Source organism: Medicago truncatula, chromosome 8 (genome assembly GCF_003473485.1).
Source record: "Medicago truncatula cultivar Jemalong A17 chromosome 8, MtrunA17r5.0-ANR, whole genome shotgun sequence".
Classification (NCBI taxonomy): Eukaryota; Viridiplantae; Streptophyta; class Magnoliopsida; order Fabales; family Fabaceae; genus Medicago; species Medicago truncatula.
In genome coordinates, this window is record NC_053049.1 from 44,458,330 (window position 1) to 44,475,703 (window position 17,374).

At 33.6% G+C, this 17,374-nt stretch overlaps 2 protein-coding genes across 3 annotated transcripts; both read left to right on the plus strand.

Moving 5' to 3' along the window:
* The first annotated feature begins 2,563 nt into the window (after positions 1-2,563).
* Positions 2,564-7,338, plus strand: LOC11435922 (sialyltransferase-like protein 2). 2 transcript variants are annotated; one of them, XM_039829410.1, is made up of 12 exons: positions 2,564-2,883; positions 2,959-3,032; positions 3,220-3,309; positions 3,540-3,617; positions 3,756-3,856; positions 4,693-4,885; positions 4,976-5,066; positions 5,155-5,219; positions 5,322-5,476; positions 5,574-5,655; positions 6,013-6,122; positions 6,748-7,338. In XM_039829410.1, the coding sequence occupies exons 1-12, from the start codon at positions 2,874-2,876 to the stop codon at positions 6,944-6,946; spliced, it is 1,248 nt and encodes a 415-aa protein (XP_039685344.1). In that variant the 5' UTR covers positions 2,564-2,873; the 3' UTR covers positions 6,947-7,338. The 2 variants fall into 2 exon arrangements, with proteins under 2 accessions (XP_039685344.1, XP_003630561.2); XM_003630513.4 differs by having other exon boundaries at positions 2,564-2,875.
* A 4,702-nt stretch (positions 7,339-12,040) lies between these two features.
* LOC11435920 (protein bicaudal C homolog 1) lies at positions 12,041-13,703 on the plus strand. The gene is made up of 2 exons (XM_024773896.2): positions 12,041-12,214; positions 12,299-13,703. Exon 2 carries the CDS (start codon positions 12,311-12,313, stop codon positions 13,160-13,162), a length of 852 nt encoding a protein of 283 aa, XP_024629664.1. The 5' UTR covers positions 12,041-12,214; positions 12,299-12,310; the 3' UTR covers positions 13,163-13,703.
* Positions 13,704-17,374: the final 3,671 nt, after the last annotated feature.

Consider the following 17,374-nt stretch of genomic DNA (forward strand, 5'->3'; position numbering starts at 1 on the left):
TCTCTTACTAGCATGCACTGTAAATTTTTCAAAAATGCCCTCGTGCAATCCGGATTTCGTAATCCGAATTCAGTCTTTTCTTTGTTATAGGGTGAAAATTTGAGTTTTTCACAAATTCGGATTATATAATCCGAACTAGTTTTCCCTTAAAAATAATTTGAATTGTATCAGCATAAATACTAAACATGTTTGTAACATGGATTGTCATTTTATGGATAATATTAATCTTCCTAACTCTCATCTTTCTGTTTTGGGTTATTGTTACCTGTTCTTAGTCAAAAATCGGGTTTTCGGACTACTTGATCGGATTGCTCCAAAACTTCCCTAGAAAATCAGAAAAAAATTCAAGGATCATGACTCCCGTAAAAGAAACTTCTTACGGGACTCCGCCCCTCAAAATCCAAATTCCATCGTTAAGTCCCATTTTTCAGTTTTTATTTTATTTTTCATATTCTCAAAAAAATCCGAAAAAATTTGCATTAGTTTTATTCGATTTTTATAATTTTTTGGTGGTATTGTTTTATTTTTATGATTTTATTTGACATGTTTTTAGCATTTTTTTATTTAGTTTTTTTGTTGTTTTTAAAAGCAAAACTTAAAACTGCTGAAATGTGAGAGAGTCTGTAGATACTAAAGATTTAGGGTCTTTGGGTGAGGTTCAAAGCTTCATGATGTGAATCTTGGAGAACCAAAAGAGGGGGTTCTTGGGAAAAGGGTTGGTGCCTTTTAGGGAAGATTCATGGGGATGGGAAACACATGAGTGTAGAGTCTTTTGTGAGCAACTTGGGTGAGTCTTGTGAAACCAAAAGAGAAGATCTTTAGTGAAATCAAAGGCTATGAGTTGGTTCTCTTTTGGGGGTTAGATTCTAGAGTTGGGAAACAATTGTAAACATCTTGGGAGAGTGAAAATCATGAATGTCTTGTTCATTTGTGAGATTGGGAAAATGGGTAGAAATTAGGTTTGTTCTTTGTGAGCTTGTTTAAACTAATTTCTTGTAACTCATTTTGTATCTCTTTGTAAGAACTCATTGATAGTGGATTGGAGAGATCAATCTCTCCTCCAGAGTAGGTTTGGACGGAACTGAGTGAACATTTCTTGGTGTTGTTATCTTTTCTCTACTCTCCTTTTCTTGTTTATCCTTTGGTTAGATTGTGGTTTTGCTATGCACTTGTTTTCTAGATTAGATCTAGACTGTTGTTATTGCTTGTGGTTATTTACATTTGGTTGTTGGTTGTCATTGATACTTGCTCTACGAATCTAAATTTCATTGATGTGAGGTTTAAAATTTGAGACCGAATTCACAACAAACTTTCAATTCACTTTTTTTTTGGTCAGGTAGTCTAGGAACTATAATTCATTTTATAAGATGAATAAGTGGGATGTCCGAAGTTCAAACTCCAACCGCTATATATAATAATGCATTGTTCTACCAACCGAGCTATGCTCACGGGACACTTATTATATCATATACTTAAGGATGGTTTTCTTTATTTTGGATTCTTCGATACCATCGATTTATTAAAAAATTACATACTCCACTTTATGTTTCTTATTTCTCTTTAATAGATTATTGAATCCACTACAGATTGTTTAGCGTGATATAGGAGCCATAAACAATGAATGATTTCTATGACCGTTCGAGCGAGTCCAAAAGAATGGATGTACTTTTATGAGTTTGTATACCCCTTAAGTTTGATGGTTCTTCAAGGTAGTGTAATTTTTTTTCTTTTCCAGGTAGCATGGTAGCTAGAATTCATCTTATAAAGTGAATAAGTAGGGTGTCCGAGATTCGAACCTCCGACCCATGCATATAATAATGCATTATCCTACCAACTGAGTTATGCACACAAGACAAAGCACTGTAATTTTATAATGGCAAAAAGATATTATGTGACCATGAATTACGTCAAAATTGTTTATTTAAGGGTCGAAATTGTTTTTAATATTACATGAAAAATTTATTTTACTATTATTTTTATGATAAGTAAATATTTCTTATAGATATTTAAAATTTCGTTTTAATCCCTACAACAAATTTTACTTTTTACTTTCTGTAACATTTTTATGGGTAAAAAATGCAAACGTAAAATTTTACAATAATTATAAATGTTGATGGAAAGTTTTATACAAAGTAAAAATGCTAAGGGAAAAATTTATAAAGATTAGATAAAAAAATGTTGATGAAGAAAAAAAGTGGGGTATTTTTTAGAATTAAAAACAAAATTAATTTTTTTTTCTCATAGAGACTATTTATTATAGGGAAATGCTAACTTGTGATATTAGGGCACAAGATAATGATATTAAAATAAAAATAAATAATAAATATTGTATTGAAAATATAAGTTTTTAAATTTTTAAGATTATGAATGCACAATTTTTAAAGTTGAATTTATTTATTTAGTTTTTTATTTTGTGACCAGGGCACAAGTTAACAAGATCCATTATTATATTTAACTAACCGTAAAAATGTCCTGGTGAACAAGGCCTGGGTTCGAGCCACCAACAAAACAACTACCGCTGAAAGTATAAAAGGGAAATCCACGTTCTTGCATTTATTTATCGTGTTTTTCTTTTCTCCAACTCCAACAATATTCGTATTTTATTTTTTACAAACTCAAATTACTATATTTGTTCAACGAGACATAAAAAATTCAGCGTAGATTGATTTTGCACTCATAGTGATAAGAGTAACAAGTGCTTTCTACATTAGATTCAATCTCGAAATTTCGATAAACCCTAATTCATACATCGCAAGTAGCTTCAATTGGCAACTAAGTTCAATGAGGATTCTACGATTGGGATTGTTGCTTGCTTTAGCATCTGGATTTGCAGCCATTTGCATTTACATCACTGGACTCTCCGAACCTTCTGTATGTATGTATGTATACAATGTATATTTTCTTATCCAAATTCTATCACATTTTTTTCAATTACGTTCAATCTAATCATTGATGCAGATCTCAGTTATCACCTCACTGATGAAGAAGCCGAATCGTTGCTTTCGCTTCACAATTCTTTCCAGAAATGTGTGGTAAGGTTTCTCTTTTGTAACTGTTTGTGAAAATTGATTGCTGTGTGGTATTTATTTGGAGTTTATATTGTAGTAGTATTTTGGTTCTGATTTGTTTTCTTATTTATACTCCCAATTTTCCAATCTTGTACTGAGTATGAATTATTTGAACGATTTGACCGAGTAGCTGATTTGGTGTTTTCTGCAGAGTGCAAATGGACTTGGTCTGAAAGCAGCTAGTAGCAGTGATTACTGTCAAACCACAATAAGTTTTCCCAGTGACACCATCCCCAAATGGGTAAACATTCCTAATCATTCACTGCCCTTATACTATTAAGTAAAAAATTAAATATTTCATATATGGTCCGAAAAAATATGTTCACCATGACAACCTGAACCCAGGGGAATTAGTTTCCTCACATTCATAAGTTATGATTAGTGATATACATATACTTAGTCACATGTGGTGTAAAAGTAGTTAAAACAGTTGTTTCAATTCTTGACTGATGGAGGTTTCTGTATTGACAGAAAGATCCCAAAACCGGTGAACTTGAAGCTCTATCTTTTGATTTTAATCTATGTGAAGCTGTGGCCACATGGGAACAGGTAAGCAAATGTGTCTTTGTTACTTGTGATTGTGAATACCCATAGATTTATACTCTCCATTGTGGTTTAAATATATGTTTATGATATTCTATTTATGATGTATGCCTTAATTTCTATTGCCGTGTAATGACTGCCCAGGTGCGGAACAGCACCACTATACTCACCAAGGAATTCATTGATTCTTTACCAAATGGGTGGGAGGAGTATGCTTGGCGTAGGATCAATAAAGGAATACAGCTGTAAGTGAACGTGCATCTGGGTTTTACTAAACAATTATATCATCATTGAATAGTGGTAGCCTATAAGGAAGAAAGCCAAATTCAATTGCATTTTAATTCATTCATTTATTAGAAATGAAGTATACTGAGCATAGTATTAGTATACTCTATATAAGTTGATTATAAACTGCCATAGAGGTTATGCGAATTTCAAAACCTCAAATGATCTGAAGCTTTCTTTATCCTAAAAGGCAGAGTATAAGTTGGCATTGAGCTCTTCATCCTGAAGAAGGCGTGTGGTATATCATGTGAACTAGGACAATCTGTAAATTTGTCTATTCTAAGATTTCTTTTAATTTGATGTTGAGAAGCAAACCATCACTAGAATTAGCTGTGTTTTATTTCAACATTTGAAAATAAGTAGACTTATGTCGCACAGTATTACAAGGTTAAGCCTATAGTCTAGCACTATGAAGCACGGATACGGACACCGGACACGACACGGACACTGCAAATAATTTGAGAAAATCACATAATTCAGTGTAATTACAAGTGTCGGTGTGGGACACGACACGTGTCCCACACCGGGACGCGCCTAATCCGAGGAGTGTCCGTGTTTCACAGGTCTAGCATTTGTTTGCTCTTATAGAAGTGATAAAACCTTTTCTTATGCCATCTTCTCCTCTCTGCCTTGATTGCTAAACACGCAACATATGCTTCTCAATCTCATTATATAGCATAATTACCACATTCCATGTTTATCCTTTTATAACTACTTATAGTTAAATTCAGGAGTTCTTAAGAAAGAAATTGAAGTTGTTATAAAGTCTCACAAATAGGATTCTTCTCTGTTGCAGCAACCGCTGCGAGAACAGGACCTTGTGCATGGAGAAACTTTCACTGGTGCTCCCCGAAACATCACCATACTTCCCTAGACAGTATGGGCGCTGTGCTGTTATTGGTAATTCGGGAGACCTCTTGAAAACAAGATTTGGAAAGGAGATAGATGGTTATGATGTGGTCTTAAGAGAAAATGGTGCTCCAACACAGGTTAGTTGATCAACCATGTTTTTGTAATTTTCTTTCTATTCTGTCCCAAAACCTAAGACCTTGCCCACTAAGTTCTATTCACGTCTGCAGAACTACACTGAATACGTGGGTAGGAAAAGCACATTTCGTCTTCTAAATCGAGGATCTGCCAAAGCCCTGGATAAAGTTGTTGAATTAGATGGTATTATTGCTAATTGTTGTAATGAGTTCCACTTGTTACAATGCCATTATGAATTACTAGAGCCTTACTATAAATGTTGTTTCTGCAGAGCAAAGAAAAGAAGTCTTGATAGTAAAAACAACCATTCATGACATCATGAACAAAATGATCAAGGTATGTTTCCTTATCAATGGAATCCACCTTCAAAGATCCTTTAATTGCTGCCACACATTCTATATACCCATTTGCAAAGCAATCGACTTTTGTCTTCTGCAGGAACTACCTATAAGAAACCCTGTATATCTCATGCTAGGTGCTTCCTTTGGTTCAGCTGCAAAAGGAACCGGGCTTAAGGCTCTTGAATTTGCCCTCTCCATGTGTGATTCAGTGGATATGTATGGCTTCACTGTGGATCCTGGCTATAAAGAATGGTATTAAATGATTTGCTGGGAATTGGTATTTCTGGTTCATTAATTCTTTCTTTGAAATGTGATTACTTGATCAGTAGGCCTTGTAAATTTATTTCAGGACAAGATATTTCTCTGAATCTCGTCAAGGCCATACGCCGTTGCATGGCAGAGCTTATTACCAGATGATGGAGTGCTTGGGAGTAAGTAAAATATACTTATTAGTTATTACTGCTATTGGAAAACATTTAAAAACAGTTAAATTTAGCATCATGAAGCTGATTTTAAGTTCCGGAGGGCGAAAGTTAAAGTGATACTAATGACTTTCATTCGGTGCGTAAGGAAAATAAAGATTTTCCTTGATGTTGGCTGATAATTATGTACATATACTTTTTTATTAGCTATAATCACGTCAATTATTGAAGTCTTCAACTAAGGTTGTATAAATCATAAGCAAGTGGTGTTTATTTTGTATTGAATTGGTGCCTAGCAGTTTGAGTATAGTCATGTGTCTTGTTTTCTAATCACTGACCTTCTCATCCACCTTCTTCATTGTTAAGCTGATCAAAATCCATTCTCCCATGAGAGCTGATCCAAACCGTGTGGTAAAATGGGTTCCAAGCCCCCATATTATAAGGGCGGCTAGGATTGCATCAGAGAAATTACTGAGGTAAATGATTCCTGCATCCCCCATTTTGTTCTTTATTTCCTCTTCAAACTGTGTTCTATAGATTTTTTTTTTTTGAAAGAGTGTTCTATAGATTTTAACAGGGACCATATGAGAATAAATGTATAATTGTCATGGACCAACTATTCAAAAGTTTAAGCTGTTAGATGAAAGCTCATGAATGGTTTTATGTTGTAACTCAATAAATTATAGTATGAAATTTCTTAATTTCTTGGCTTGTGATCCTATTAAGACAACTGAAATTTTGACAAATAGAATATTTAACAGTTTGTAAATCATGTTCATGAGTGAAGGCTGTTGGTCTTTGACCTGCAATATTTAAAAACTTGAAAATGCTGATCACAGCCCTTTTGTATGGCTTCATTTGGCCTCAGACTTTTGGCCATGCCAGTTTACTGTTATACGTGCCTTCAGATTATCTCTCTAACTGTAAAAATTAAAGATAGCAAGTGGTTTGATGTATAATATTGACCTTGCATGCCTCATGCTATCCTGCAATTGTCTGATCACAAATCGCACATTATCAATTGTTAGCTGAGCTTGATTTTAAGAGTGTATTAGTTGAATCGAAAACTAGTTGCACTTTCTCAATTTATGATTTTTACAGGAGAGTTGGAGCAGGATCTGAAGATCCATTGCGTGCATGTTCCGTAGTTAAGAAGCAAGCTAAAAGAAATATAAATGCAGTTTCAAAACTCCGAAAGGCAGCACTTGATCATATGAGGTATGTGAAGAGCACAACCATGTATCCTCTGGAGCATAGTCCCGGACATGGGTTGCTTTGCACTGTGCCAAGTGCCAAATGATTGAACCGTACTGAAATCTTATGTGATCAATTTCTTCTGTCGGGAAACATCTGGCCGGGCCTACCATTCAAAATCTTCTGTTAATTTTCTTGCAAAACAGATGTCATCAGCTTGATAAAATGGCAATGGAGCTTCATACTTGGGGTTTGGAGGCAAATCTGCAATTTTTTAAAAATCTTTCTCATTCTTTTTTTGTTTGAAAATTACAAATACTGAGTTTTGGTTGAGGACAAGATGATAGAACAACTAGGATACAATTTTTATGTGCTGCTTAGTTGAACCATAACAAGTTGAGCTGTAACGTTTTTTTTTTCCTTCATAAATATAATATAATTGGAATAATAACTGTACACCCATACTATAAACACGTTTACTTACATTTAGGCATATAATCATAATATTATTTCTTCAAATGTAGTTACAGTATTATTGTTGGTTTTCGATGCTCTAGAGGAGCATATCTAGTAAATGGTGTCACTCAGACTGCATTTTTTTGTTTTGTTGGAGTCTAAGAAAAGAGCTAAATATATCGGTAAGCCTTGATCTTCCTAAGCAGGATCAAACTATTTACACTGTTGCAATAAAATCTCTTCTTTTTTGGTTGCATACAATAATACCTCTTCAAACATGTTGATACTATTTGTGTTGCTTTTTTATGCTCAATAAATATGTCTAGAAATGGTGTGACACGGCATAATTTTTTAATTGGAAACTCAAGAAAAGACCTAAATAATAAATTGGAGATAAGTCGGTAAGCCTTGAAAAGACATTATTTCTTTCTAGATAGGATTAAAATAGATTTGACAATTGGAGGACATAAAGGAACATGCCATCACGCTTCAAGCACTTAGATAGAATCTATCATGAAAAGTGAGGAGATAGAGGAAAATGTTAACCACGTTAACAGATTAGGATGGAAGAAATGGAGAAATGATTAGCGTGTGATTTGCGATGTAAAAATGCTTCTCAAGCTTACTATTTAAGTGAACAACTTCAAGATGAAGATTTTCAGTGGTAAAAGTCCAAAAAGAAAGTAAATTCCGTCTTGCAATGAAAGAATAGTTGCATAATGCAAGATTCGATACGAAAAGATTAGATGAAAAACTAGAATAGTAACCACGATAGAGATGGAAGAATTCCAACAATTGGGATCAGGCTTGAGGGGATGAAAAGGTTACAGAGGATCTAAATCCAAAGAAAATAGATAAAAAATAGTATTATAGTTCGAGGTAGGGGCAGATGTAAGAAGTTTATAAGCTAAACTAGTATTATGCGATGTCAAAAGTTTAACAATCTACTTTAAACGTGACTATCACAGACTTCACAGTTTGAGCAGAGTAGCCAAGATTCAATAGACTAAGGTTAGGCGACTCTAATTTTAAGATTATGAGGCAACTTTGAAATAAAATTTGAAACATGAGTTGTTCTAATTTTTTTTTTTTGCTAACCATGTTATTTGCATTCAGTATTTATCAACTTTTTGTTAACTAATCTTCGTCAAAGAACATATTTTATCACGGTTAGTGAGGTTTCTCTTTCCAATCACATTTTTTCCATTCATAGGACTCAAACTCAAATTTTTACTTAAGAGATCTAAATTTAGCTTCACTCGAAACAATGTAAAGAGGTGTTCAATTTAATCAAGTTATTTAGAGCTCTTAACGCATAAATGCCAATAGTTATTAGAACAATAGTAAATCCCCATTTTTAATTCAAAAAAATAAATAAATTTGGGATTAATAGACGAAGTGGCAAACACCACATAAAACTCACACACGACTGCGAGATCCTAAATTTAAATCTGAATGAAAGTGTTCAACCTAGCAATATCTTAACAGTTGAGCTAAACCTTGTAGACATCTAAAAAGCACTTTGTAAGAAAACATTGGTAAGGCATAGTCACAATTTCTCTACCACCAATGTTTGGAAATTGCTCAAATATATACGACAATGACGCCATTACCTTTATGTATAATCTTGACTTATATATCAACTTGAACGATATTGATTCAACAAAAACAATACTATAAATATAGGCTAATTTTATAATGCACAAATAAGACAGTGTTATACCATACACAAGTGGTTTCTGTTTCTACCATTAATAAACCCCACCATGTCTCACTCGATTTAAAGCAATACATCTTGATCCAACGATCGAAAGCAACTTATGCATAGTACAACACCCATCTCACTTTCTTTTGTGTGTGTGAATCATCACATATCTGACTTTTAAAGTAAATGTTATTAATTATTCTCTTCGTCCGCATATGTAAACACTCATTTAATTTTATTTTTATCCTTAAATGTAAACCTATTTTCAAATTACTATATGCATTTATTATTTTTTTCCTAAACATACCCTTAATTAATACTATTATCTTGTCTTGAAATATGAAAAGTCAATTTAAATACACATACAAACAAAGGACAATTTTGTAATATTAACATACAAAACATACACATTAATTATACTGATAACTTTTCATAAGAAATGTGAAAAAGACAATGGATGCCTACATTAAGGGACGGAGGGAGTAGCTATTAATGTTAGTTTTTCTTCTTTGATTGGGTTTGAACCCAATACCTCAAGCTTCTTATACCTTTTTTTTTATCTCTATTTTACAATTTCCAAGATTTTTCATCCCACCAAATTTTCATTTTATTTTTGCTAATGTTACATCGTCATTAATGATGCGCCGATTAACATTGACAAAAAATCATCAACAATAAATATGGTGGAAAATCAAGTTTCAAAACAAGCATAGTTTTAAAACTCGAACCGGCCATCGACTCGGTGAGGATAGTGGATCACTGGGTCATTGGTCGAACCACTAAGTCATTGGTCGAACCGCATGAAAGGTTCGGATGACTCTGTCATTTCACTCAGCCTGATCTTTGTATTAAACAAGTTGACTCGGTTTAACAAATAAAAATAACACTAATAAATATTAAAGAAATCATCAAATAAATTAAGATAATTTCTTAAATTTGTTCTTCAAATTTAAGTCTAACGACTATAACATAATTATCTTATCAAACACATAAATTAATTATAATATAGTTATGAGAATAATAAATTTGAAACACTTATTTATACTATATATTATCAAGATAAAAATAAATTGAAATAAAAAAAGTGAGAAAATATACATGTTAAAATTTGAATTAAAGCATGTATAATCATAATGTCAAAAAAAAAAAAAAAGAAGCATAATAATCGCAGTATTTGGTATTTTAAATATATATAGCTAATAACATCCAAAAACTATCACAAATAAGTGAATGCTGCAGTGGTGATGAGAAGCCCTTGACATATGCATGTCTCCGGTTCAATCCATGGCAAGGGCTATTTTCTCCTCTTGCTAATTAACAACTCATTTGTCACCTAGAGATCAAAATTCCCCAAATTTCTTCCATGAATTGATGTCAATGTTCTTCCCCAATTCAAAAAATTTAAAACCCTAATTTTTTTGATTTAATTCGAAATTCAAAAAGTCATTGTTGAAGATTTGGTGTTCAGAATGATGGGTGGTGGGCGTATGGACAACTACAACAGTCAGTCTTCATCTTCAAGCTCTATGTACAATGATGAGCTGAGAGAGCTTCAATGTTGGTGTCCTAGAATTTGTGTTGTAAGAAAAGTCAACACTGTCAACAATGATTATGTGATGCGTGAATGATTTGTTTAAATAGTACTGATTTTGTCTTTTGATTGTATAGGATGATGGTAAAAATTGTAATTTTTTTGTGTGAGTTGATGAAGCTGAAGAACTAGACTATTTTAAAAACAATGGTGTTGGTCATGGAAGAAATGCAAGGTTGATGGAGAAGCCAGAGGATACGGGGAGAGAAGAGGTTTGGAGGGCAAGGTTGATGGATAAAGTTGATTGTGTAGGAAGTTAGGAAGTGAGCTTAGGCTGATTAAGATATTGATAGGAGTATTTTGTTTGATTGAGTTGTTTAAAATGCTATTGTATTGTGCCAAGTCCTGTAATGTTGTAATGAAAAGAGGTTGTCAATGAATGAATCAAACCTTTCTGTCAAAAAATTTCAATCAAATTGGTCCTTGAATTATATACATATTCATCGTATCGATCCTCAAATTAGTGAAAATACAATCAAATAGGTCCTTGAATTTTCACAACAGATATCACTGTGATCCTTGTTGCATACATTTGCTGAACAAAGTAAAAAGTAAAAGACAGACACTTTGATTATAAAAAGACATACATTTGCATACCATCATAACTCATATATTTGATGTTCATAATTAATTACATAGCCAAAAAAATAACATTATATAACCATCAAGTCATCAAATCATTTGATGTTCTTAAGTGATCACATATCCAAAAAAGCATAAAATAAACAGGTTCAAAACGTATTAATTAAACTAGTTCAAAAACATAATTTAAACATGCATCAATGCTTTGGAAATCCTGGAGTTGGGATAAACTCCATGTATTGGGGTTGAGTTGAAGCGGATGACCCGTAATTTGGATTTGAAACTCTAATAACTCCAGGACCAGTTGGATTTTGTGGAGCAAGATCCCTCAGTGGTGTTTGTTTATGCATGTCATTTGAAATCACTGGTCCTCTCATGCCATATCTCCTTGTACTTATTATCTGCAAATAAAATCAATCATATCAGCCCTTAAATTATAACAAAATCCATCAAATTAGTCATCAAATTATGACAGTAAGTCTCAAATCGATCCAGGACAACACATGTATTAGAGGGGTATAATTGAAAACACAGGGAAAATTACACTGAAAAGTTAAATCTCGAATTTTTACCATTTCCATCCATTTAGTCCTTGTACACGTGGCTGCCTTGTTGACAGGTGTACATGACAACACAACATGCAAAAGGATACATCATCACTACTAACGGAGCTTTTGGATGAAGGGACCATTTTGATGGACATCTGTAAAATTCATGGACTAAATAGATATTTCACATAATTCAGAAAAAATTTAGCCGATTTTGAAAATTCAAGTATGTGGTGGTATTAATCACAAAATAAAATACTAAAAATAAATACTAAAAAAAAAAAAAAGTACATTTAATAACACGTATCTAGTGTAGATCCTGTTAGAAGCCACCAGATCCACCACAATTGCAATCTTTGAGGAAAGAAAGAGTCAGAGGATGAAATAGCTATAGCTAATGTTAATGTACTTCACTTCACTTTGTTATAGAACAACTAAAAGTTAATAAATCAAACAAACACCCACAACTTCAAAACGCCACAACACAACTAAGTACACATTCTTTCTCACTCACTTTCAACCCTTCACATTCCACAATTTCATTTATTCAGAACCCTAATTCTGCATTTCTTACAGAGAGATTCGAAAATGGCGGAAATTCAACCGGCGGAGGGGCAGATAAATGGCGGCGGAACCCTAATTTTGAACTCAACTGAACCAATCGGAACGAAGCGACAGAGAAGACCAAGTGTCCGATTAGGTGATATTGGCGTCGACCCACCTTACGATTCTCACGCCCGACGCAACAATAAGAGCTGGAAACTCTCCTTCGATCATCAACGCAAGGAAAAAGATTCAATTGCTTCAGGTAAACCTTCAAAGATTCGACCTTTAACTAATTTGAGTTCGGTCGGTGAATTCAATGAAACCCTAGACGGTGAAGGGAATATTGATAGTACTGTTGCAATTGGTGGCTGGAAGGTTAAAGAATCAAAGAAGAGAGGTTCTGTTGCTACTAAGAGAGTTAGATCGAATTGGGTTTCTAGAATTGATGAAACCGGTGGTGGTGTTGTTGAGGAAAAATATAGTGGTGCTGAAGATGTGGATGATGGGTATAGAGAATTTGATGTGGAAAATTCGGAAAGTCCTTTGAAAGAACAAAGTCCTATTCATTCAATGGAGAACTTAGGGATTGATGGGCATAGAAGGAGTTTTAAGAGTAGGGATCATAATGATGGGATTGAGTTATCTGGGCCATCTGAAAATGGTGATAGGAATGACAATGTTGGGAGGATTAGGTTTGGTGAAGATGGGATTAGGATTTGGCTTAATGGGTTGGGATTAGGTCGTTATGCGCCCGTGTTTGAAGTGCATGAAGTTGATGATGAAGTTTTGCCGATGTTGACGCTAGAGGATCTCAAAGATATGGGAATTAATGCTGTTGGATCGAGAAGAAAACTGTACTGCGCTATTCAGAAGCTTGGTAAGGGCTTCTCTTGAGTACTTAGATTTACTTGTTTTTTGTTTTTTAGTACTAGCAGGGAAGGAAAGGATTCTCGGCCATAGCAAAATTCAGATGCATGTCTGAACTGAGTTTTAATATGTTCTCCCATGACTTTTTTTTAGACTTGGAATCGTTAGGTTCTCATTTGAGAAATGTCCTTTTTAAAACCCAATGCAAGTACATATAACTGCAAGTTTTGTTCGAGCAATTTGTTGTTTTTTCATTTCATGAAGTAATTCTAGTTGTATTGTTGTTGTCATTTGATAACTCAGAAAGATTAATACGAGGTTAAAAAATAAGCACATTGTAGCACTCTTTCTTAGAAGGAAAGGGAATTTATGCCGCATTGTGCTATCCATCGGAATACCAAGGATACAATTGTCAGTCTTGCATTTTTGTTATGTAGACCTTGTTTACAACAAAAGTTGTGTTGGCTAAATCATTCAATATTTGATGCATCACCAGGTCATATTCATATACAAACATCCTTGTGCCATGTAATTAATTTACATTTAAAGTGATATATATTGTCGATTTTGAATTGCTTTTTACACAACTTATTACTTATGTAAACTTTGTCTGCTCAAGTCTGTTTCATTTTTTATGTGGATGCTATGATGTGGGGGTAATTCAACCAATAGTAACAGTTTTTCGAAACTTAACTAACTAGTCATTTTAGGGGCTGTCCTTTATGTAAATTAATTACCACAACTATTTTGTAGATATGATTGCATTTCGGTATCTTTGATGTGATTATCGTGGATTTAATGGAATGCTCTGATTCTTCTTAGTTACATTGTTTAGAATAATGCCATTGGCAATGTCTGTCTCTGCAGCAACCGTCAAAACTCAACACTGGGTACTAGTTTGATTTGAATTTTACGACTTTGTAAATCCACTTAGTGACTTAATGGTATTATCTATTGTTTATAATAATAACCGGGATTAATGTAATTCTTTGAGCTGGTTTTTGTTCTTGGGTTCATATGCTATGGTATCGGAACCCTTTTGAGGAAGTGTAGATTTGATGGTGGTTCGTTGCCGGAATTCTTGCTAGGCAGAGATACATTGCAATTGGCAACTGGATTCTTTTTGATTTCTTTTATCTAGTGATGAAGCCACCACCTAAGTGCATGTTTGGATGAGATGTGGGAGACAACCACGGTGAGCCATCATGATTTTGACAAAAGCTACATTTTGTAGCTCCACAAAATTACGGTGCCGCACTATGATTTTTTTCAATAGCACTGTTCATCAAACATGCACTAAAAGGGAACATTTAGGGGTGCTTACTGGATGAGAGTTAGGATCTTGTTATTTTTTTTGGTAACGGTGAGTAGTATATTAACTTATTTATTGAAATATGATTGTGCATTTCTGTTGAGTCTTGGATCAACACATTCTGAAATTGTCTTCACATGGTGGTGAATTTGATAAAAGATGATTAGTATAAGGAGGCTCCACTGACAGAATAGGGTGCTTTCCAGTTGCCGTAAGGTTAAGCTTAAAGAACAATCCGGGCTTGTAATGCCTATGCCTATATAGACAAAACCTACCCCTTATGTTTTTCTTTTCCTTTCGTCCCATGTTGTGTGGGACTCCTGGTAATGGGACCACCAAACCATTTTGATCATCTTCTATTGTCAGGAGACCATAACTGTTCAATTGAGAGGTAGGGAATATTTGGGAAGATGAAGAATTTTATAATGATTGCATTAATGGAGGGTAAATACCTGATAGGTGGTTGGGAAATTACGTCCTAGCAGTAGTTAGGTGTTCAGAGCGGTAGTGTGCATTAAATTGCAAAAAAGAAAAAACATAATCATGTTATAGGCTCGAAGAATCTACTCCAGTTTATACGTTGTTGTTGGAGAGTCTATTGGACACAGTATGAGTACTCTTCCAAACTGGATTTTCTCTGTATGCAAGAGTTTTCAAATACCATTTTCGCTTAGAATTTTATATTCATTCTTTAGCAACTAGAGCGGGTGTTTGATTGGGTGAATATACCAGCCACTATCACAGTTCAAGTCACTAATGTCACGATTAGTTTTTGTTTATTCTCAAATAAGTTAATGGTGACTAGAGTTGGGATCTGCTCTGGTCATTGGAAAACTTTAGTAGGGGGAGAGAAAGACATAATGAGTAATAAAATAATATTAAGTTGGAGAGAAGAATGAAATGTCAGTCCAAGAGAAGGATCGATCACCCTCAACATCATATTGCAGCATTTGTGGATATGTTACAGAACCCTCTTCTCTTGTATAATTAACCATGTCATGGAGACCACAAAATTGAGAATATAATAAGTATCATCACCATTTTGTTTTTCCTCGATACATAAAGGCGTTAAATTTTTATCATTGATAAGGATAAACTAGCAGCTTTCTTTAGATTTTCTTAAAATCAAAATGAATATGCCCAAATTATGTATGAATTGAATGCATTACCTGGAGTTGCTACATGTCTTAGAAGGAGTAGATAAGCATATTGACAAGGTATAGTAGGTAAGACAAGAAACAATCAAATAGCCAGGGAAGCTCGCCAAATTAACCAAACAAGGTTAGTTCCTTAATCATCCATGAATATGGTTGGGATAGCTAGGCAAGTCATCCTTGGCTACCAGACATGAATCTTTGTCCACGTACAAGACCCTTTCTCTCAACCAGACCAGACCAGACCAGTTGATTAATATTTATGTATGAGTTGAGTTATGTTGTCTCAACTCATCTCAAGTTCAACCCCCTATTTATATAGTTATAGCTAGCCACTTCAATTATCATAAACAAAGTCATAATGTGACATATTAACATATTTATTTTGACTTATTGACATACACATACAAAGAGACCCGCCAACATAAAACATAATTAATGAACTATGTTCCAATTATTTATAATGGGAAAAATCATCTCCAGGTATTACAGAGTTTTGCACATGTTAGTATCAGAAGAATACCAACTTGTTAATTTGATTCTCTTCATTTTGACATTCACTCTTTTTCCCCAGCCGATTCCATTTGGTTGACTCATTTTTTATTTTATTTTTTATGCTTTCTTCATTTAAAAAGGAGGTATTCTTTATGTGTAATATAATTTATTAATTGAATCCATCGACCGAATTACGACCAAACAAACAAGACATTCATAAAAATAAACAACAAACAAACAATTCAGCGACCAATTTGATCACTTACTTACTTTTTAATTATTCTAAGGACATATGTTAACAATTCCACTATTTAATATTTTGATAAATAAATTGACATAACTTTCAATGTAAATTTATTTTTTTAGTACATTAACATGTGTCTTAAGAGCATATATTAGCATTTTTTATTTTTAGTGAATATATGTATATGTATATTTTGTGTGTGACGCAAAGTCTATAATTTACATTTATTAGGGGATTTATTTTAATAAAAGTGGCGAGGACATGTTTTCACGTTGATAGAAGACACTTCTTACACTATCCAGAAGTCCTAGTTCAACTGTCAAAATGCCGAAATTGTTAGCCGGATGTCATGAACGGGGTTCGAACCCTGGTACCTCCACTTATGTGTGTGAGTTTATAATGACTTTGCCATTTCGTCTATTTATAAAAAATAAAAATAAAAAAGACACTTCTTACACTATAAGTTCATTTGTAAGGATAGTTTAAGAGTGGTTGATCATCTATGGATTGGTTCAAGGGCAAACAATTTGGACTCTTACGTATTGAGAGTGATTGTGATCTCTGCACTCATTTTTCCTTTATGAGCTCATATATGCTATTCCAAAAAAATTTAACAACTAAAAGTGATCCCTTGTTTTGAAGCTAAATAACGTGTCAATGCTTAAGAAGTCCATAATAACACAAATAGTAGTCGGTCAAAATAATATAATCATTTATCAAATAATATATATATTTTTTAAATTGAGTTCAAATTGATAGTCACAATTTTCATAGTTGACTTCACTATTTTGTTTGGGTTCTAAACCTTATCTTTATTCTTTAGTTAATAATTATCTTTATTCCTTCGAGTTTGAGGTACAAAATGTCCATAAATAAATAAAAAGAATCAATTACTCCAGTTGACTTAAAAATTGTGGTCACACATAGATTTTCAACTTTACGAAATTGCAAGCATAGAGCTCTAACTAATTACCAACTATCAATGTGTCTTCAATCTTCACGTGCAAATCCATTCACCAAAAAACTTCTTCATT

Coding starts and splice junctions, on each gene's coding strand:
- LOC11435922 (XM_003630513.4), top strand. CDS start 2,782: ATGAGGATTCTACGATTGGGATTGTTGCTTGCTTTAGCATCTGGATTT. Junction 4,886..4,975: donor AAAATGGTGCTCCAACACAG/GTTAGTTGATCA, acceptor TCACGTCTGCAG/AACTACACTGAATACGTGGG. Junction 5,067..5,154: donor TAAAGTTGTTGAATTAGATG/GTATTATTGCTA, acceptor TTGTTTCTGCAG/AGCAAAGAAAAGAAGTCTTG.
- LOC11435920 (XM_024773896.2), top strand. CDS start 12,311: ATGGCGGAAATTCAACCGGCGGAGGGGCAGATAAATGGCGGCGGAACC.